The 21312-nt window shown below is 43.7% G+C and overlaps 3 protein-coding genes across 5 annotated transcripts in view; all 3 read right to left on the bottom strand.

Moving 5' to 3' along the window:
* ahcyl2b (adenosylhomocysteinase like 2b) overlaps positions 1-8183 on the bottom strand; it is a 39111-nt gene extending 30928 nt beyond the window's left edge. The window contains exon 1 of the mRNA XM_076721968.1: positions 7777-8183. Within this exon, the coding sequence (XP_076578083.1) occupies positions 7777-8112 (336 nt within the window). The 5' untranslated portion in view covers positions 8113-8183. The remainder of the gene's footprint in view (positions 1-7776) is intronic.
* A 733-nt stretch (positions 8184-8916) lies between these two features.
* Positions 8917-14275, bottom strand: tmem209 (transmembrane protein 209). 2 transcript variants are annotated; one of them, XM_076721697.1, is made up of 15 exons: positions 14232-14275; positions 13713-13874; positions 13503-13561; positions 13072-13203; positions 12726-12955; positions 12285-12489; positions 11874-12049; positions 11696-11767; positions 11502-11598; positions 11205-11330; positions 10983-11080; positions 10715-10829; positions 10431-10528; positions 9976-10049; positions 8917-9761 (listed from the first exon to the last, which is right to left on the bottom strand). In XM_076721697.1, the coding sequence occupies exons 2-15, from the start codon at positions 13850-13852 to the stop codon at positions 9707-9709; spliced, it is 1677 nt and encodes a 558-aa protein (XP_076577812.1). In that variant the 5' UTR covers positions 13853-13874; positions 14232-14275; the 3' UTR covers positions 8917-9706. The 2 variants fall into 2 exon arrangements, with proteins under 2 accessions (XP_076577812.1, XP_076577814.1); XM_076721699.1 differs by lacking the exon at positions 14232-14275 and adding an exon at positions 14096-14186.
* A 528-nt stretch (positions 14276-14803) lies between these two features.
* prdm4 (PR domain containing 4) lies at positions 14804-20416 on the bottom strand. 2 transcript variants are annotated; one of them, XM_076722848.1, is made up of 13 exons: positions 20355-20401; positions 19968-20030; positions 19605-19720; positions 19187-19375; positions 18230-19000; positions 17836-17985; positions 17463-17581; positions 17290-17375; positions 17053-17180; positions 16787-16950; positions 16351-16732; positions 15887-16055; positions 14806-15791 (listed from the first exon to the last, which is right to left on the bottom strand). In XM_076722848.1, the coding sequence occupies exons 3-13, from the start codon at positions 19717-19719 to the stop codon at positions 15431-15433; spliced, it is 2634 nt and encodes an 877-aa protein (XP_076578963.1). In that variant the 5' UTR covers position 19720; positions 19968-20030; positions 20355-20401; the 3' UTR covers positions 14806-15430. The 2 variants fall into 2 exon arrangements, with proteins under 2 accessions (XP_076578962.1, XP_076578963.1); XM_076722847.1 differs by having other exon boundaries at positions 14804-15791; positions 16351-16950; positions 20355-20416.
* Between the last annotated feature and the right edge of the window lie 896 nt (positions 20417-21312).

Below are 21312 nucleotides of genomic sequence, written 5' to 3'. Positions count from 1 at the left end.
ATTAGTAATTAGGATGTATTTGGATTTTTTTCAATCCTCTTGAAAAAGCTCTGGATCGTTGCATGCTGGCAAAAAAATAATTACTGTCTGCAGCTTTACTGCAGAAGCTCTCTTCAGCAGCTTTAGCTTAGTTAGCAACCCCCTCAGAAACAATAGTGGAGCATCTATCTGCTAAAAAGAGCCACATATTTCCCTCATGCGCTGGTGGAGACCAAAACAAAGCCAAAGGAGAGTGGTTATTACATATATATTCATCAGGTGTCCAGAAAATGACTGATAATGTGTAAACAAGCAACTGTTTGCTAACTGGTTCCTTGTCTTTCTATGTGACTTTTGATAACACAACAATGGCATGTGATGCATTTAGAGCACTCTCCCATCATTCCTACAGAGCTCCTAAACTGGTCAACAGTACTGTTTCATCATGTGTTTGGGTATTAATGCAATGCACCTTACTGACAGAATGCCAACATTTTTCACCTCAATAAGAATATACTGCACACACATCTCAGGGTTTTCCCAGCCTTGCAGTGTTTCAGGCCTCAACAGCCATCGCCTCTGTCTGCCAGGGGTTGGTGGTTTGGCCTGACTAATAGGAAGCAGGGCAGACAGATGGGTGTGTGGGGCTTCATTTCAGGCTTTGTGAGGGCCCTTTTGTGAGGCAGCACTTTTTGAACACAATGTTGGCCCTTTGTTCCAATGCAATGCTTGAGTATGGAGCAGCATTCCTCGTCATGCTGCATAGCCAGTTCAGTGTTAATGTCCACTACTGGCGCTCATAGAAACTCTACAGTCAGCTAGTGGGAACACACATCCACACACATCAACTAGGTTGGTGCTCGCTCACTTGTTCAACAGTAACTAAATCATGGGGGTTTAAAATTCCACACTATGCTGGCTTCTTGTGAGCAGACTGGCTCCAGGAAGGCTCTCCTTTTCCCCTCATTCTGCTCACTTCACCGTTCCAAGAACCTGAGCCCAGTAAAAAGCCTTTTAATTGGAAAGATGTGTAACTCAATGAGCTGTACATGCTCAATCATAGCAACCTGCGATGAAGAGGCAGGAAATGTGGGGGAGGTGCACTCAGGAATGGGGAAGCACAGACACAGATTTCACACACATGAGCTGGCAGGTCAAGGACAGGTGTTTCTTGACTTCTTTCCAATAGCACAGAGGACAACTACTCCACCTTAATGTCAAGGTAACCCTAATTAACTATTCTGAAATGTCACAAAAGGTCTGCTACGATCATTACAAGAGCTACTGGGCAAAAGACAAATTTCACTGACATTCAGGAAATTGCATTAACATTTGTACATGGGTTTATTTCAATAGAATTAATTACAGCTAATACAATAGTTTTGCTTGATATTGACTTGACATCTCAGCAAGAGCACAGCTGAACACACGCAGTGGTACACCAACACACATTAGCTGTTCGCGTGTGCGTGCTCATGCATGTACATCAGCATTGACAACACAGATACAACCGGCAGTACGACACCCAAAAATACACAATAAGAGCAGCTGCCTTTGATAACTAATTTGTTTTACAAATCCCCATTTAAATTCTGTGGCATTTAGCTTGCTTTTAAACCGAATGCATTTGCATGTTTTTAATCACAATAGTTACACTCATACGTGGATACCGTGTCAGAAATATGCTGAGGTGTTTGAAGTGGCCGGATGCAATTGCAGTAAATGTTTCTTATTTAACAATTAGGAATTATGAGATCAAGAAAAAACAGCGATCTCAAATCTTGTCTTTCGTCCATCGAATAATTCAACCCTTCAGCAATGTTGCTACGAAACCATCCCGTCTGGACAGTGATGAAGAGATCACTATCTGGCAACCCAGGGGTGAGAGAAACTCAAGCTGGTGTCAAGTACCGACAATCGGTTTCCTGAGTCGGCCTCTGTGGCACGGATGAAGATGGTTAGAGAGGTGTGATCTCAGAGTGCCTTTGCTGCATGGTGCTGAGATTTACACAGCCAGAGGGCAGACAGAGAATGCACCATGCATGAGCAGAATGGGACTGTGAGAAACCTAGACAGGGGCTCAAAAACAAAACCATAAAAACAGAGGAAGTGGTGTCCTGGGGTGGGTGTAATTTGTAACTCAGACAGAGGAGTAAGAGCTGAGGTTCGGTTCATTTCAGGCCATCTGTCACTTTGTGACGCGTACAAGGTTTTATTGAGTAGTGTGACATGAGGCAAACAGATCCAGCAGAAACAAGAGAGGAGATGGAGGAAAAACAAAGTGTTGTGACATTTAAGGAAGAGGAGACTGACAGCACCAGACAAAGACCAAATAAATCAGGGCTTCACTCATAGCTCGTTAAAAACATTAAACCTGAGGGCAAAGCTGGACAGATCTACTCCTTTTTCAATGAGTGGCAGAGGCAGTGAAGACATTTTGCAGTCAAACAGGGAGTTTGATTAGCCTTTCTAGCAATCCTACGAACAGCTCTATCTGAAAGCTTTCCTGTCTTCAAGATCTCAGCTAGATCCCCACTGTTCCTGTTAACTTTCATTTCTAAATTACATTACGAACTGAGGAAATGACTTCATGAAAAAGCTTTGCTGTAGCCTTCTCCTGCTTTTTTGGGCATCAGTTATAATTTTCAGAGCGCCTGGCAGCCGATTAAGGTCAGAGATGTTGGTAAAAGTTAGAAGAGCTCAAATCTCTTGGCGTGGCCAAACTTTTGTATGGTGCTCCTTCCTGTTTTTCACTTTAACTTGTACAAAACAAACATTAGACACTAATCTTGCTTCAAAGATTGAGGAGGATGTTGCATTTTTAAATTTATGCATCTTAAAAACCAAGATACAAATTTTCTGGAATTTCTTCGATCCATCATCAGTCATAGAAATAAATAATTCTCAGTTCATGGTACAACAGCGGGCAGGTATCTGCTAAAGAAGCCATACACCTGATGCATGGGGATGTATAAATACTGATCACTGATTAATCATTAACATCCAAGGTATGTACTCAAGCCGGCATTCCTCAATGCAGCGCTAACCAAGCATGCAATGTCATTAGCAAATGCATCACATGCAAACCTGACTGGGACTCTCATCCTTTCCCAGATGATCCCTTCTCATCAGGTTTGGGACTTTACCACATGCTAACTGAGGCACACCCACATCCTCCCTCTCTGTCATCTCAGTTGCATGCTTCACACCCCCAGGGCCACGGTCCACCCTCCCCCTCCTCAGTAACCCTGCCAGTAACCTCTGACAATGGTCAACTTTACTCACTGTCCTCCACGATGACTCAATAGCCAATGAAAACGCTTGTCAGCACAACAAGCAGCACGACTGTATTTAATCCAATACAGGGCTGCACAGAGACAGCATGGGCTTTAACTCCTGTCACTCAGTTTCCAAAACAATATTAAAGTTACTCTTAAAGAAGACAGGCCTTCTTCAAGTCGGCCAGTTTTAAATAGTTTTAAAGATATCAATGTATAGAAATTCTGTAGTTTATGGTCCATTAAAAATACTTTGTTTGGAAAGGCAACATGATTCTGAGAAACCTTTTGTCATTTCGTCCAAGATTAAGAGGACACATGGCATGGCAACTGCCAGGCTTTCACCAAAACCCTCTGTAACCTCCACAAATTAGGGCTCAGAGATTGTGATTGGATTGGGATAGTCAATATTTTTCCTTTGAGCTCACCGTCCATTGACAAAAGGGCTTGAAGACTTAAGGGACGGCTGGATTTGGATCCAGTGCTCCCTCTCTCTTCCTCAAAGCAGTGCTCAGACTTCACACCATGGTTCCACATTCCCCCCGTCAACACGCAACAAGGGAATGTCTAATGTGGTCTGAAGTGTCTGAGGCTGTACACCCCAAATGAAATCACATTTGGTGCTTTTTTATGCCGTCGCTGAACACAGTGCGGCTGGCCAATCCTAGTACACTCACTGTGACTCCAGATGTGTGTTTTTAAGCTGTGTATATGTATTGGCCTTCTATCCACATTAAGACAGCACTTTGCACCTCTAAACATTTCCTAGAAAATGTGGAATTTTTGAAAAGACATTTGTATTGTGGTGTGGGGAGGGGACACAGATTTTCTCAAAAACTGTGACATTTGCCAACCTCTCTTGCCAACCTATCTTTTCTAGCTGCAATTTTAAAAAGATTGCAACTTCCTGCACAAGTCTGTGTACAATCCCAGGAGGGGATCGATTTCATCCAGGTGATTTATAAGTGAAGGAGTCATTCCCAAAGTATTTCGTTTAAGACAAAAGTCGATTAAGACATGACAAGATTTTGACTCCAATGAAAGGGGACAGGATTCCCTGTGGAAGTGCATGTGATTACCACTGTGTGCTCACTCACAGACACATACAGAATAGCTCAGTCTCAGAGGTGACTCACAAATGAGAGGGCATATGAGGCAAGAAAAGAGACATGTTCTCCTTTGTAGCCCAGGACAGTCGTGGGCAGATGAAGATGCTCAATGACCTTGTGTGAAGATGACAATGTGGACAATCCACAGAGCAATGACTTCCTGTCCTTTGAAAAGGTTTTCAATGTGCCACTAAAGCAGAATAAGTGCAACTGATGCAAAGACAGAATTAGACTGGAGAAAGTGGAGCACTGCATTAAAGCCCAGACGTCTTTTTTTAATACATAACCTCCTCTTCCAAACACTTCTCTTCCCAAGTAGAGCAGCCACAGGTCACTGTAAACCCGTTTACCAGTGAGCCCTACCAGGAACACCAGCTTAGTGGGTGACATAACATTACATCAGACGGGGATGACCTCACTAAGACACTGCTCTCTGGAGTCATTCAAAAATATCACTGTGCATGCTTTCCTAAAACAGTGTTATGAAGTCAGTCATCGGCAAATGGCACTGATCAGGGGGGAACTGGTAAGGTCATGATAGCTCTTGTTCGGCCAGTGGACCCGACAGGTAAGTGTGCACTGCTTGACGGACAGGAGTCACAAAAGCACAGTTTCTGTTGTCCAGCAATTACTGTCTTATTTTTACTGGGAAAACATGTTGAAGTTTGACATATTTAAGTCCCTCCTGTCATAATTTCTTTCTCTTTTTCTTTCTCTTACTAGCTGGAGGGATCACCCTGGACTCTCCCGAGGCTAGACATATTCCTGCCGAAGCAATGCTGGTTATAATGAAACTCATCACTGACTCCAAAAGCTTACATCTGGGCCCACCTACAGTACAACAGAAAGCTGGCCCTTTTAATCCCCTCATGTGGTGACATGATAAAGGCATGGATTAAAAGATAGCCAGTCATCCAGTCACTCAGTCATCACCACTGCTGCTTGCCTGCACACTTATATTATCAGCCCCACTGCTTCACTTACCCTTTACTGCACTGGACAAGCAGAACTCAGCAGATGCGCAAGGCCAGACTGTAATCGTATATATCTATAATGCAATGTGCCATAAGACCCACTATGCCTCATGATCTATAAATAGGCTGGAGTCAACCTTTTGTCCCAGTGGATACAGACTAAAGTGGTTGATCAGACAAATGCAATGCATTCTGCAATGAGTGTTCAAATTAATATAATGGACAGATTTCTGTCCCACTGTATTTACAGTGTCTATTATCCATCACGTGGGCTCTGCATTATATGAATAAAAATAATCTGACCCTATAAATTCTGAGTTGTCCCCTGTAAGGTTGAAATTTCTCATTACATCAACATCATCTCTTTAGATTAAAATGGATTTCACAAGCATTTTTTTTAAATATCCTACATATCGTTTATCAATTCAAATGCATTGATAAAAGAATAAAAACATAAAATGATCAGTATTCTGACTATACATTAAAATAATATATAGAGAGAACTTACAGCTTCTACCAACTATAACCTCAACTTTTTTACCAACATAAAATATTTCATACTTGTTAAAAATCAGCAAGCCTTTGACAATCATACAAAGTACAGATTCAAACAACTTTGAGATTACTTTAAGAAATATTTCACAACAAATTCTGTCAACAGCAGACTACCCAGAGACCACTTTCTTTATTTCAAGAGATACTAAATGATAAACGTCTAATGATGATATGAACATATAGCATTTGGGAAATTAACTCTCTGTACCATGGTCCTGTACACGAACTTTGTCTCCTCAATAATCCAGATGTGGCTTTTGCTGTCCGGTGCATCCAGTTTCATGCAGCCCCAGAAATATGGTTCAATCACTGGGCCAGGTGCTCCTGACTGCTGGTTTACATCCATATGGCTGTTTGCTGGGACGTTCTGAGGTACACAACGCCATCTGCTCGAAGCTGCTGTCAGTGTGCGGTCCATCTCACACTGTACTATCCTGATCTCCTACTATAGGTCTTCTATTGGGGTTTCCTAAGGAGTTGTCTAACAGGACTTAGGTCACAGTCTGGGGGTAGTAGTGGGTGTGGGCAAAACACACTGGCCAACACACAGTTAAGCCCATTTCAAAACCAAAATTTTAAGCACTAGAGTTGTTCAGACCACCTGCAGGAAGTCAATAAATCATAAAGAGTCTCCCCACGCACATACTGTATTTAAAATCAGTCACCACTGATAAAGTGCACTACAGTGACCACAGGCTATAAATCACTGTCAAATGGTTACTAATGACTCTGATCAGAGGAATAGAGGTGGAGGAATGCCTTATCAAAAAAAAAAAAAAAAAAAAAAAAGGGTTCTTTCCTTGAACATTGCCCTTCATATCCACTTCTGTCCCTAATCAAGGATTTGTGAGACGCACAGAGATAAGATGCATTCAGGGCGACACCACAGCCAAGCAGTTTTTTGGATTGTTGCTTGCCAAGAAAAAGACATGTTAAGTCAGTGCGACCTTTGAATTAAGCCACAAGGGCAGGAATTCCCTCCACTGAAGTACAGGTGCTCCAAAGGCTAAATCAGGCCTGAGAAAACTAGGTGACAGGAGTGCCCTGGGGTCATGGATTACCGACTACTGTTATGTCTGAACAGATAACACGTCTTGGGTGGCACTGCATCAGTCAACCTAAACCTAACTGGGCATGTATTTTAAGCGATGAACTGTGACTGAACGTAGCAAACCAACCTGAGCTCAAGCAAGCTGCAAAGATCATTTGACATACAATAAAGTTTATTTGACTTTACTGCAATTGAATCATGATTGCCAAATAAAGCAGCCATGCACTTACTGAAAACAATCATGCATATATCCTTTTCTGATGCAATGGGATACCAAGTGTCCTAACACTATAAGTTGCTGTTTAAATTGTCTTTTTCTACTTGCTGACCAGGCAAAAATTTGCACCCCAAGCTTTCAAATAATTTACTGTCTGTGCTTATTTTCACAGCAGCATGTTCTGTATTTTGTGCCTAACTTTTATGTTGTTGCGCTTCATAATACTGAAAAGAGAAAAGCTGGCAAAGTATTTTCCTTCTTTAAGAACCTAATCTCAACCCAACTTGTGAGGACAGTTGGATACTTTTATCCTGCTACTGAGTTCAGGTCCCCAGGAGTTAGCTGTGTCAGCCTAAATGACATGAGTAACTAACACTTATTTTTAAAAAGCGGTTAGCCCTTATTATACCCTCTACTGTGTTATTAGCACACAAGACCATTATTAAAAGCGTTAGCTGACACGGCTGAATCCGCTTTGGGAGCAGCTAGCCTGTTAGCATCGTCACACAATGCGAGCTTTCCCAGCGAGCTTTCATTGCGGCGAGGTGCCTGGTGGTGGTCCAATAACACCGAGGATATCGCAGCTACGGAGGAAAAACGTTGCCTTGCTCACCTTCTTCATCCGCGGTGCTTCGGCAACGGTGCCGTCACGGTTGACAAAAGCCTCTCCGCCGTTCTGCTGCGCGTCCGACCGCTTCATAGCCGACGCCTGCGGCATCTTAGCGGGGTTCGCGGTGAGCAAGCCCAGGCTGCCTTCCCCGGCTTTCGCGGAGGGCTCTGCTGTGGGGGAAGCAGCAGCTGAGGACCCGGCCTCGTGCGGGTCGTTTCTGGCGAGGTTCTTGCCCTCAGAGGTCGGTGTCATCGGGGAACCGGCCGGCAAGTCTTTGCCGGTGGGGACGTCTTTGAGTTCGACCTCTGCCATTTTCGCTGCCACAACCTGGACTGACATCGCTGCAGTTTCACAAAGTCCTTTTTCCAACACAAATAGCGAGCGAGTCAAGCGGATGTGAGCGGAGGAGCGAGAGTGGCCAAATGCATCATGGCTCTTGTAGTTTCTCTAAGCAGCTCAAGAATTCCCCCCACAAGCAACCTTTAATAACAATGATGGCCATACGACTGACATCACCAAACGTTAGTCAATATTGGGAAAAACAATAAAACCGCAAACACATTCGTGCCATTTAGCTGGAAACCAGACGTAATCCACAGAGAGACTACATTTCCCAACAGAAAAAGCTACACTGTGAAATGTGTTATGGGAAATGAAGTCTGTAATAAAAGAGGACGACACTAAACTACAAAACAAAGGCGATTTATGCCAGATAATGCCGCGTGTTCAATCACGTAGAACATTTCTACATGGTTTTCTAAACCTTGGCAGCAATTTTCTGCAACATGTGATTATTCTTAGGCTCACGAGCGGAGATTAATTACACCAGGAAGCACTTAATCACATATTACATTACGGAGGGCATGCTGCTGCATCACAAATCAGTTTGTCCTCAACCCATGCTGACACAAAATTATTTTAATAATACTTTCAATTGTCAGTAAGCCTCAAGTCATTCACTAGACGCTGCTGCACGAGACGCTGCATCACATTACAGCGCTCATGCGGTGGATATGCAGCGTGTCATGAGATAATGGGACCAAGAGTAAGGTCAAATCCTAAAAATGAACGACATCGCCACCATGTGGATGCCTATAATAGTGAAGAAATACCAGGAGCCAATAAGGGAAATTGACAAACTTCAACTGTTTCTTTTTCATATTTCAACTTTATTTTGCACTCTCGTGAGTCATTTGTAAAATGGCATTACTGAAATCAAGCAAACGTAGAAAGTTTGAAATGTAACTAAAGGCTGGCACAAGCAATCAGGCTAAAAGTTTGTTCTCCATCGCATATCAAAAGAATTTACAATTTACATGTTCATGTGTCGCACTGCAGCCTGCTGGAAAGCTTTGCAACTGCACAATGGTTCAATTCTGACTTGTATATTGCTTCCGTTTTCACATGTAGAACTTCTGTTGACTTCAAGCATGTCAGGAGCGTCTCTACTGTAGCAGACAATCATTTAACTACAGGAACAAAAAAAAAACAGCATACCAGAAAAAGAATCAAAAGTCCACACATACTGTATTTGCATCCAAGCAAAACGGGTCGGAGCACTTTACCATCCACCAGACAAATCTGAGGTATATTATTTACAAGGCTGCCGTGCTGGTACATTCTAAAAATACAAAATCAGAAAACCCAACACTGTTAAAAAATACAACTCTGCATTGTATCATAAGCACACTGTGGTGTCACACGCTTAAAGACAATTACTAACAGAATGTCGCCAATTTGGATGCCAAAACTGAGAAAATGTCCAAAAATATGCATTTGTGGTCTTTCAAAGTGAAGTGCTGCTTTTTCTGCCGTGCCCCTAAAAGAGCGGTCTTTAAGCTGAGGTGGTATTCCTACCGGTGTAGCCACACAGCATTGTGGGAGGCAAAAAAAGTCCACTTGTAGCTATTTGTTGCTTATAAAAGATGCCACATCAGTCCTCGAATATCCACAAGATGTTCACTCCCGAGAGGCCAAGATTTACTCTCCTGAAGAAAGTATGAAAAGCAATTTAATTATCCTACAGAGGACAAGCAAGGTCGAACCGATCATTTTCAATCAAAACGCAGTCTGCACTTTGCTGTGTGACCTTCTTGTTGAAAATGAATCAATATTTCATAACACCTTGAAATGGCACAAAGTTGTGTCAAAGATTATTGGACCTAGTGAGTCTTTAATAGGGTTTTAGGTAGAAGTACTTACCCCAGCATCCCTGACTCCTTAGTCTTAATGACATAGAGGAACATGAGGATTGTGTGGAACAGGTTGTTCCTGCCCTAAAACAGAAATGAGGATGGGTTCATGTTATTGCAGTCAAGGTGTTACAGTAAAGGGAGACTGTTTATGACTGAGAGGTCTGTTCTGATGCACAAAGTTTTCTGTTTTTTCTCTGTGATCTCTGTTACAAACGTGGGGATGACTTATATGAAGAAGGCTCCTAGTAGTTACAAAGCTCTCTATGCTTCATCAGTGTATAAAAAGACCAAACACATTGCACCTGTTTAAAAAGGGAGATTTTCTAATTTAGAAAAGCATCTTATAAGCATCTGACGAGTTCAATCTTTAAAGGAGTCATTAAAGATGATTTAATCTTGGGGCAAAATAAGAGCACAAGCTGTTTCATAAGAGCCTGAAAAGCTGCTTGTTTTTGCTGTCACCTTGGGTAGACTGTAGATATGTCCCTGGTAGATGAGCTGGTAGTGAGGGGGAGTAGTGCTGCTTTGGTGGACACAGAAGAGGTTCTCCTTGGTAACATCTGTGAGAGTTAATACAAGAAGGTACACAAGAACTGCAACACCATGGAGAAGTATGACGCAATGATAGAAAGTGTGTGTCTCAAAAATGAGAAGCTTACAGAGGAAATCACATTCTTCTTTATCATTCTTCCTCCCTGTTTTGCCTGTGTGTGTGTGTGTGTGTGTGTGTGTGTGTGTGTGCTTACCAGGTTTGTCTGGAGTGTGGCTGAAATGCTGCGCAGTGAAAGTCTTCCCGTCAGGGTACTTTGGGTGTGGGGGCAGTCTGGAGTCCAAATACGTACAAAACACATGCATGAGGATCTAGAGGGACAGAAAAGGTATTAAGCAGAGGTATTTGATCTATTACTATGTCTGTGTGCAGCACAGATCCTGCATTTTGAAAAATAAGCACAGTCATTAGTTGCTTTATAACTGGTTGAACCACTAGTTCAGTGTGTGTATGTGTTGACTCACAGCACAGTCAGTGGGGAGGTCTGTGTCCCACTTCCTGTTCTTCAGATCACCACCACCATTCCAGCGAAAGGAACTCATGCAGCCACTGTGGGCCAGCTCTGACAGAATGCACATAACAAAGCACAAGTGTAAGAAATCACAAATGTGGTCCACTCTACCTCCCGCCATCATGAAATCTGATTTTTTTTCCCTCTCACACACATACTGTACTGTTGAACCTACCCTTTATGCGCTCTACCAGATATTCCTGGTTGGGAGTGCTGTCCAGATACTGAACAATAGAGTTCATAGTGGGGATGGAGGAGGCTTTCATCACTGCTGCCTGTTTCAGGCTGCTTATGCTGGCCTCTAGTGGATGAAAGATAAAAAAAAAGAAAATATATAATATTTCTAAGACATGAAATAACTCGTGTCTTTGGTCCTGTATGACTTGCACTTCATGGCATTTCCACTGAACCCAACAGCATTGTGAGGACAAAGCACATTTCCTATGATTCATGCTCCCTGCAAATGGTTCACCTCCGATCTGGAGCTCAGGGCAGCCCATCCTCCTGAGCTGACTGTTGACAGAGTCTATTTCCTTCACCAGCTGGACCAAGATGGTGTCACTGATCCACTACAGAAGACAAAAACAAATTTCATTTCTAATGTATTTTCTTCCTAAAATCAGGTATTTTGAGCGCAAACTTCTGTAAATATGTTTGAACACTTACATTTCGAAGCTTGGCCGTCCAGCTATCAATGCGGTCCACTACAGGACGGCTGGTTGTGATTCTGGCCCACACCTACATTATAGGAAGGAAAAGAGAAATAGGTTTATGCCAATCACACACTGAAACATTATTTCTTATTAGGGCACAACAACAAACCACACAGTGCTAATTTACAGACCTCCTCCGCAGCCTGTTTGGAACCCAGGTCCGTCTCATCCTTGTGGGCAGACGGGGCCTGAGAGCGGCAGGCCGGCTGGTACAGGAACTTCCTCAGGCTCTGGGCGTAATCTCCCACCGAGCGGTTGTAGTTCCAAAATGTTGGGCTGTGGTTTGGAGACACAGCCTCTGGACTCCCTATAGAGAGCAGTTCATCATCGTGATTTCTAAAGTTTCATTCGATGCTCATATACTTCTCGACGTTTTTCCACATTCACCCACATTGAAATGATAATGACTAAATCATCTAAAGAACAGCTTCTAAAAATAAACTCTTAGTCTAAATCGGCCCATTTCCAATGTACTAGTGACTCTGGGTGAATAATCAGAGTCCTGTTTTCCTAAAATTTCCTAAAACGTTGACATTCTCTACCTAACTGGCTGCGGTGACTCTTCTCCTCCTCTGTGTGGAGGAACCTCTCCAGGCTTTTCAGATCCTCCATGTAGTCCTCCTTGCTTCCAGGGGAGTTGAACACTGAGGGGGACGTGCGATATCGAGCTCTCAAGCTGGAGCCTTCTGCAGGTCCAATGCTGCTGGGGTAGGGAGAGGAGCCAGGGGAGGTACTGTAGTTCAGCACCTGAGGATGGAAGAACTCAATGTGAATTTGTGGAGATGAAAATGTGCATTACATTTGACTATTTTTACTATTTTCCAAAAGAAAGAGAATTACTTTGGAAGAAGGGTTGGGCAGCATGATGTGCCCATGTGTGATTCTGTGGACATTGACCGGAGTTCATACGAGAAAACAGATTTAGTGTCTCTGCTATATATTTTTTAGCGCCCTGATGACAATAACAGAAATGACAGACGCACCTTTCCAAAGGCCACTGGAGGCGAAAAGGGCCCACCCGCACTGTTGGGGGTGGATGGGTTGCTGAGAGGAGGGCTGTACCCGGGTACACAGCTGGGGGAGAACTTGGGGCTGGTGGTGGCCGGCCGTGAGGGGCTGAAACTCAGCACGCTTTGACCCTGCAGGGGAGATGACTGGGCTGGAGCTGGGGTCTCCTTTTTTTCTGGCTTTTGGGGCGGAGAGGCCTGAATACCTGCAAGGGAGCAGATCATGACGAGCACAGTTAATGAGCCTCATATTCAAAATTAAGGACCTAAGTCTATTTACTAACGATTAAACAAACTGGGTGAAAAATACATAATTGCTCACTTGTGTTTCTCAGACCAAGGAGGAGATGCTGCTCGGGGGATACAGCAATGGTGGAGGGAGCCATAGTGTATTTGAAATATTTCCAGAAGTCAAAAAGAGCATTGAGGCTAAATAGAGAAGCAAGCACCAGCTCTGTAAATGAGGACAGAGGAGAGGAGACACTTAGCATACAGGGTCTTCAATAACAAAGTCTCAACACACGAGTGACATTTATTATATCCCTCGCATGAGATTTTAGATTAATTCTGACATTTCAAGTAATTAATGTGAAAATATTTGCAAAGTATGTCTAGAATGAACTCTTAATGTCTCCTAAACAGATCGAAAATACAACCCAGGCACTGAATGTAAGGCAGCATAGTGCTTCTGTGCTGTCATTTTAAAACACCAGCAGACATCCTTAAATCAATGAGAGAGCAGTGGGACCTCACCAATGTACCAGATAGGCCAGTAGGTGATGTTGTAGTATCGGCTCAGCAATTTCCCTGACCTGGCAGGAAAGAAAAAAGGCACACAGATATCATTACACTGTGCACAGGAAGAAGAGAGATGAAAGATGGAAGGACAGTAAACCTGTGTTACAATACCAATGACTGTTTCTGTTTGCAAGAGAGGACAATACTTAAGTCGGGACAACTTACATCTCAGTGTAAATCATGCCAGCTAGAGACACGTTGAGTACAGCCCAGGCCAGGACCACCTGACGAGCCTGCTCCTCCCTCCTCATCCTCAGCGCCCTGTCTATCATACTGGGCATCCCCTCCTTCGGTGGGGTTAACATGGTTCTTATCAGACTGTTCAGGCTGATGAGAAGCAGAGAAAGACACTCTGAGATAACACATGCGGTGTTTTCACACTCAAAGCGAGATTAAAATACCTTAACATTTTCTACTAACACGCAGCGCACAGAACATCACTATCCTCTGGGTAAACATCAAATAAGACGGTGAGGCACGACATGCGTACATGATTTACGGCTAACCGACCTGCTAGCTACGCGGTTAGCTAAAGTTAGCAAGCTTACACATAAACAATGCAGAATTTCCCAGAAAACGATGGTTTCACTTTTCTGTCGTGATTTACAGCTAGTAATACAGCATTTATACCAAAAGCGATACAAAATACAAACACAAAACGTAGAAAATATAGGTAATTCATACCACGCTAAAGTGAATGACAGCCACGGCGCTGCATATTTTGTATTTTAACCGGAAACTACAGTACGAACTTCCGGTCACGGAAGTCCTTTGGCTGTAGTGCATACTGAGCAAAGCTGCTAATTATAATGCTAAGTGAAATAAATTACTAAATTTAAAAAAAGAAAATAAGTCTACCTACAGTTCCGTGGAGTAGAAATGTTAGACATTATTTTCTTGCGTGGACTCTCATCTCATTTAGTTGGTCATAAGTGTATAAAACGCATAAAAACTTCTCAAATACTGCAGTGTGAGACCACGCGATTAATAATTTGAATATTTGATGATCGTAGTCATCATTGCCTGCTTTTAACTCGCAAAATTATATCGAGGTAGTGAGATATTCTAAGGACCAGCTGGGGGCGCTTTTTCTCCATTTTACCAATTTGGTTTTGCACTATGCGACCACGTGTTGAATGCACTGCAGGTGGGTGATCAATGACCTGCAGCCCATGATCATTATAATTAAAAACCAATACAGGTGGAAGGAAATGATACAGTCTGTGAAGTAGTAATTTATGCTTTTCACTTCATGTATATCAGTCAACAACATTTAACAACCGTAAATGTTGATTTATTAAAACATTATGCAACAGATAGGATGGAGCAGTAACATCTCAACAGTAAGTCAACACTCACATTCCTGTTTTCAAGAGGCTTACTTCCATTCACGAGGAAATTATTTCAAATTAAAAAAAAAAAAAAAGAATACAAAATCTGGCTTTTAATAAATAAAGAATAAAAGCACAATTAGGTACTGTAAGGACTAAAATGCAATATGGCATCAGAAGTTTTTAACCGACATTACTGTGCAACTACAAATGAATATCACCCCATGTTAGTGGATGAGTCGGAGAAAACATAAGGAATAGTGAATGAGAGATAGCTTATATATGAATGCCATCAACCAAGATTACACAGACCTGAGTTCAATGAAAACAGAGTAGCTTTATCGACAGTCAGGTCTTCATCAGTTGGCTTATAATATGACAAAGATTATTTTAGCAGCACTGATATGCTTGTGAGACTTAACATATACTGATTGTAAAATTTGGATTATGTAAGATGTTTGACAAAGTAACTAATATTTGGCAAAAACTAGAGGTAAACATCTGTATTGTAGTAAAGTAAATAAATAACAGACATCTCAACAGGAAGTGTTGTCAATGAGGGGGTGACAGGGACTTTTCTGAATTATATCCTCCAACATCTAAACCACAGTCTTCATTGCTGGCTGAGTCAACGAGTCTCTCTGCTCCTCCTCCTCTTCCCCTACCATCATCCTCCTCTTCCTCCTCTTCATCTTCTTCCTCGTCCACATCCTGCTCTTTACGGGACGCTCTTTCAGTCTTGGGCCCTTTGCATATCTTGAGGTGACGGGTGAGGTGGTATTTGGTGAGAAAAGCTTTGTGGCATTTCTCGCAGACAAAGTCTCTCCGGCCCTCGTGAGAGTTCATGTGCTTCTTCAGGTGGTTGGTCTTGAGGAAGTGTTTGTTGCACTTTGGGCACTGTATCCGGCGTTCACTGTGGCGATAACAGGAAAGAATGAGGGGACACATTATATAAACTTTATTTAGTGATAGAACAACCGTTTACTGCTGTAGCTTTAAGTAACGTACTGCGTGTGAGAGAACATGTGTTGTTTCAGATCATGTTTCCTGATGAATGCCCGCTCACAGAGGTCACACTTGAGCTTCTCTGCACCCGTGTGGATGAGCATGTGGGACGCCACATGAGATTTCTGGGTAAATGACTTCTCGCAAACTGTGCATCTGTAGTTCTTCTGACCTGTTAGTGGGGAAAAAAGAGTTTCAGAGGTTGGGGAGCTTGGGGTAAAGTGTTAAATGGCGCTGTGACATTGCTTTTAAACTGAATTTTCTTTACAAGTGCATACAACCTGTTCCAATTTGTCAGAAATGTCTTTCTAGGAAAAAACTTTATACATATGAAGTTGTTTTTACAGTTATGATGAGTTTTTATATGTGACTATATGAAGTTTGCTAGGTCAACACTGGAACAACTGGTTGGGTAGTATGACAGCTGAAAAGATAAGAGTTTACGCTTCACTGGTCTGGGTACACACCTGTATGAATCTTGAGGTGCATCCTGAGGTTGCTGGGATCACTGAAAGCCTTACTGCAGTATTCACACTTGTGAGGTTTCATCCCCACGTGCCCCATGAAGTGCACATTGAGCTTAGTGGATGTGATAAAAGCCCGGGAACACATGCTGCACTTGAATTTCTTCTCCCGTACATGACCCTGACCTTTCGCTCTGGAGGTAACATTATTAGAGTTCCTATTGCTGCTGCCCCTGCTGCTGCTGTTATCACTATTTGTTTGTCCTGCAGCGTGGGCGTGGCAGGGCCACGGGGAAGAGGAGGAGCTCGAGGTCCCATTGGTCAGCTTCTCTTCCTGGTGAGTATGTTGCTGTTGCTGTGGTTGTGGCTCCTGTTGCTGTTGCTGTTGCTGTTGCTGCTGCTGCTGCTGCTGCTGTTGCTGCTGCTGTTGCTGTTGCTGCTGTTGCTGCTGAGAGTGGTCCTGCTGCGATGGACTGTGGCTGTGTTGAGGTTGATTATGGCTGTGGTTACTGTTATGGCTGCTAAGATGAGACTTGAGCTCAGAGAAGGAGGAGCACTCTTTGCCACAATGGCAGATCTGGCCCTCAGGCACCTGCGGAACACCTGTGGAGACACAGAGGATGGTGGAATGCTCAACATCATTCTGTGGGTCAGCATGTCAGCAATGGATCAGTGCAGCCTCTGTTTAATCATCTGTCGTCTCACCCATCAGCCTGCAGTAGTCTCTGCTGTAGTAGAAGAGCAGCTCCTGGTCCGGGTGAATCTCTGTGGTTGTACAGAAGAACAGTTTTCCGTTGGCAGGGTATGCCACCAGGTTCTGCTCTTCACGGGTCCTAAACACACAACACACACAGCAAATATGAGTTATTTATTAACATACTGGCTAAACTGAAATAACATACCAAATACCTCAGACCTCAATGTTTTACACCAGCATCATACCTCGATTTGCGGACAAACATCATCCAGTTGCACTCATTCTCATCCGTCGTAACGATGTAGAATTCCAGCACGTTGTTGTGGTACATCTGAAATAGACAAACAACCTCATCTACTTATCATGGTTTCACACTGGCCATGACAACCCACAGCCAAACCAAAGCCACTGCACTGACCTTCCATATTTGTGGCGTGTCCTTATCTGGCCAATCAGAGAGATCCACATTACTACAATGCTGGCCCACCATTGGTCCAAAGCAGGTCCTTGGAGGAATGACGTCCCGTGCAAAAACTCCTAAGATAGGCAGAAGCACATTTTGTCGGCAATCTAAGTGACGGTTTCCTCAAAAATCTGTGATATCTTTTTAAAATCTTTTCTTTGCACAAGGCACACATTTCAATGGTTCAGATTCAACAGACTCAGTCCCAACAATCATGTCTGTGTATACAGAATTTTGCGTGATCCATAAAAAGTTCATTAATCTGGGACTACAGAACACTGCATCGAGTCAGCCACAGGAACCCATTTGGGGTGGCTTATTCTTTTACCAAGCGGTTCATCGGCCACAGATATGCGCAGACACAGTGGACGTGGCAGAGAGAGGCGAGCACGGCTTTGGATGGGCGCGTCAGGGATGAAGGTGACTGGGCCGTGCTCTGGGCAGTCTGAGGTATATGAGCGCTCACACAGTGTGCACCCTGGAAGAGAATAACAGCACAAAAGCTTGTTGCACATCATGTCCATTTCACTTCAATTCCATGCCTGCTTTTGACAACAACTTGTTATTTAAAAGAACTATTTTTCCTGAATAAAAGTATTTTCCAATGCTTTGTGGCTGCATATAATTTCCAATACTTTACATGATTTCCAGTACAGAAGCACTGTTTTACAATTCATTCATATATTTTTTAATGTCTGAAGAACATATAAAAACACACTCACAGATGGTGTAGGCAGTGACCATATTCTCCTTATTAGAGGTAGAATCCTCTAGCTGCAGGGTAGAGTTGACCAGCACCAGGTTGTTTTCGGGCCCCAGCGACACCTCTGCAGTGATGGGGGACACATTTACTGCCTCCAGCCCCATCCCAGAGTGTCCATGGAGTGACACGGGCTCCAATTGGCCCTGGCTGGCCATTGAGCCAGTGAGCACCACGCTGACAACGCCCGAGTTCAGCTCCCCATTAGGGTGGAGCTGCTCCCCAAGTCCTCCCGCTCCTCCTCCCCCAGCATTCCCCACTCTGCCCCCCATATGGTCCGACTCCATCACCACAGGTAGTTCGAGCACGGGTGGCCCATGGAGGGGCATCACCCCACCAGATGAGTCTACCCCAGTCAGGCCCTCATGTGGCTGAGGCTGCCTTCCGCCTCCAAGCTGCTGCTGTGTGTCGGACACTGCCACCACCCCAACTCCGTCCATGGTGGCCAGCTCCTCTCCCATCCGGTCAGGGGACATGGGGCTGCTGACACGTGACTCCATGGCCAAACCTGTAGAGTCCAGTTCATGGGCACCAGTCTGGTGGAGGTCTCCCTGGCCAGTGACCTGTCTGGAGTCCATGGGCACCAGGCCCTGTTCCAGTGGGCCTCCAGGGCCATTGTAGGGGTCCAGACCTGAGGGATTGTTGCTGGCCACAGACAGGGTCCCATCCATGTTAAGGCTGCTGGGATGAATGTACTGAGGTGGTGGACGGTCTGCCAGATAGGACAGGATACCTACAGCATTGGAGAAAGAGGGAACTTAACTAGAGAAAAAAAATTCTAAAGTGAACAACAATGATTAATTAACTGATTTAAGTTCACAGGAGAATGACTGCCCTTCAAATGAGAGCATCTAGGATAAAGCCTACTTAAACAAACACCTGCACTACAATAATCTGGCCCACACAAACAGTACCCCACCTGGCAATATGTGTCGGAAGTAGCTGCTCTCCAGGTGGGGGTAGGGAGGTGGCGGCAAGGAGTAGTTCCTCTCTGGTAGGCCACACATCACTCCTCTGTCACTCAGTGGACCCATGGGGAGCATCAGCGAGAGGGCAGAGGGAAGTGAGCCCAGGGATGGACCCAGGCTGGGGATTGCCACTGGCATGCCTGAACCAAAATGAAGAGTCAAGAGCAGAAAAAAACTCGCAAGCCTGCTACCACTGCACAGAATTAAATGTGGCACAAGTCATTATAGTAAGTTAGTTAGTCAATTAGTTTAAGATGGTTTACACAAGAGATCATTGCACATGGTGCTTTGCTACCACTGTCACTGAAAATGTGAGTCTAGTGTTTCCCAGTTTGAGCAAACAGGCTTGGCTGGTTGTGCCTTTCATACCTGGGGTGGGAATGGGGTTGTGTGTGGGGGAGGTGGACAGACCCAGGTGGCTGGCACTCACTGAGGGCACACTGAGCTGGTCCATGCCCACAGGACTCAGGTTCATATCATTCATCCTGGAGAAACAACGTCAGAGTTAAACCGAGACTGAAAGAACTAATATCCAAACAATTAGCTGTTTGGGTTTTAGCCTGCTGTTTACACACAGTTAGCAATATCAAGACGTGTATTTAAGCTCGTTTATCTTGTGATTGGTGCCCAGCTTTCTCCTTTTAAATACTCGATTCATTGAGCCCTTGACTGTGTCAGCACACACAGAAACACAGGCCATACACGTACGCAGTGTGGGCTATGTTAGCTTACCTGAACTCAACAACAGACGTCCATCAGTTGCCGTGTACTGCTGAAGGGTTTATATTTCTCTCCCTGTGACATAACAGACCTGGTATGAACAACAACTTAGTGCATCAGCCTGACAATCACAATTCCAATACAATTCTGATTTAAACTGCTAAGACGACACTTAATTTAAAAAGACCTGTTTGCAACTAGTTAGCGAAACATCAACCAGTTTGGTCACACTGCTAACGTTAGCCTGACTAAATGACACCTTCATAAACCGATAAAACAGAGAAATGTCAGGTGTTTCAGCCACCCAACAGTACAGACACACTTCGTCACTGCCGTGCTGCTTCACTGAGGAAATACAGATTATTTGAAAAGGATGATACCTAAAAAACAACAACATACCAACACAATGCCTCCGTGAACGGGGCCATGACAGCGTACTACGCTTCACGCGCATGCGCTCTTGCGTTGTAGGAGTTGACGAGCGTTTGGCTGATCACAGGTCAGTTTTTCTGTCCTCCGCTCTCCAGAGTCATATCAGGGCCCAAATGGAAAATCAGAAATGTTACTTTGCGGACTTTTGAGAAAAAACTTACTTGGTATGTTTTTCCTTGACTTTTCAGGTATTATATTTTGTCAGTGTAGTTTAAAGAAAAGTCTGGAGACTTTGTAGTACAAAATATTACAATGAAATACAGAGCTTTCTGCTTAAGCACTCATGTCAATATGCTGCATTTAATGGTACTCCATTGTTTATTTGTGGAAGTTATCAAATCATTATGATGTTTCAGTCATTTTTGGATTGTTTCAATGCAAAACAGTTAATCCATGATGATACTGCCATTATAATAACAATGAGTTAAAAACATTATAAGTCCCATATAATGAAGTTAATTATTTTTGATATTTGCTCCTGCTGGTTGGAGTGGCCATAAGTCATCAATTACAATTGATCTAGTTTTATTAGATTTAATATAAATGTCACAAAACAACTTCCCCACAAAGTGAATAACAACACTGGGGTACAAGGGTTCCCTGTATCTTCAACTGAATACTGAATTCTGTATTTTTACAAAATAATTTGTCAGAATCACATCAGAAGTTTTCCAAGAGGCTGTGTGTGACACCAGTGCAGACAGCGGTGATGGAGGCTCCCACCTCACAGACAGGTATGATGGAGTTAGGTCACCTGCAGACAGTTCTGGCGTAGCTGCCACACTCATAGACTATAGTGACCATGTCTGTGCGTGACGTGTGTCACCTGCCATAGGTGTATGAGGTCAGCCCTGCCTCCTGGCTGGATGCTCCATGAATAGTGTCCATGTGGCTGGCCTCCCCTGCTCTCCAGGACTGAACACCA

This window comes from Chaetodon auriga, chromosome 22 (genome assembly GCF_051107435.1).
Source record: "Chaetodon auriga isolate fChaAug3 chromosome 22, fChaAug3.hap1, whole genome shotgun sequence".
Lineage (NCBI taxonomy): Eukaryota > Metazoa > Chordata > Actinopteri > Chaetodontiformes > Chaetodontidae > Chaetodon > Chaetodon auriga.
This window is presented reverse-complemented; position numbering and strand designations above follow the sequence as displayed.

Coding starts and splice junctions, on each gene's coding strand:
- tmem209 (XM_076721697.1), bottom strand. CDS start 13,852: ATGTTAACCCCACCGAAGGAGGGGATGCCCAGTATGATAGACAGGGCG. Junction 13,204..13,502: donor CTGGCCTATCTGGTACATTG/GTGAGGTCCCAC, acceptor CCTCATTTACAG/AGCTGGTGCTTGCTTCTCTA. Junction 10,830..10,982: donor ACCTCCCCACTGACTGTGCT/GTGAGTCAACAC, acceptor CTGTCCCTCTAG/ATCCTCATGCATGTGTTTTG.
- prdm4 (XM_076722847.1), bottom strand. CDS start 19,719: ATGAATGATATGAACCTGAGTCCTGTGGGCATGGACCAGCTCAGTGTG. Junction 19,376..19,604: donor CAACCCCATTCCCACCCCAG/GTATGAAAGGCA, acceptor ATTTTGGTTCAG/GCATGCCAGTGGCAATCCCC. Junction 17,582..17,835: donor TGTGGCCGATGAACCGCTTG/GTAAAAGAATAA, acceptor TGCCTATCTTAG/GAGTTTTTGCACGGGACGTC.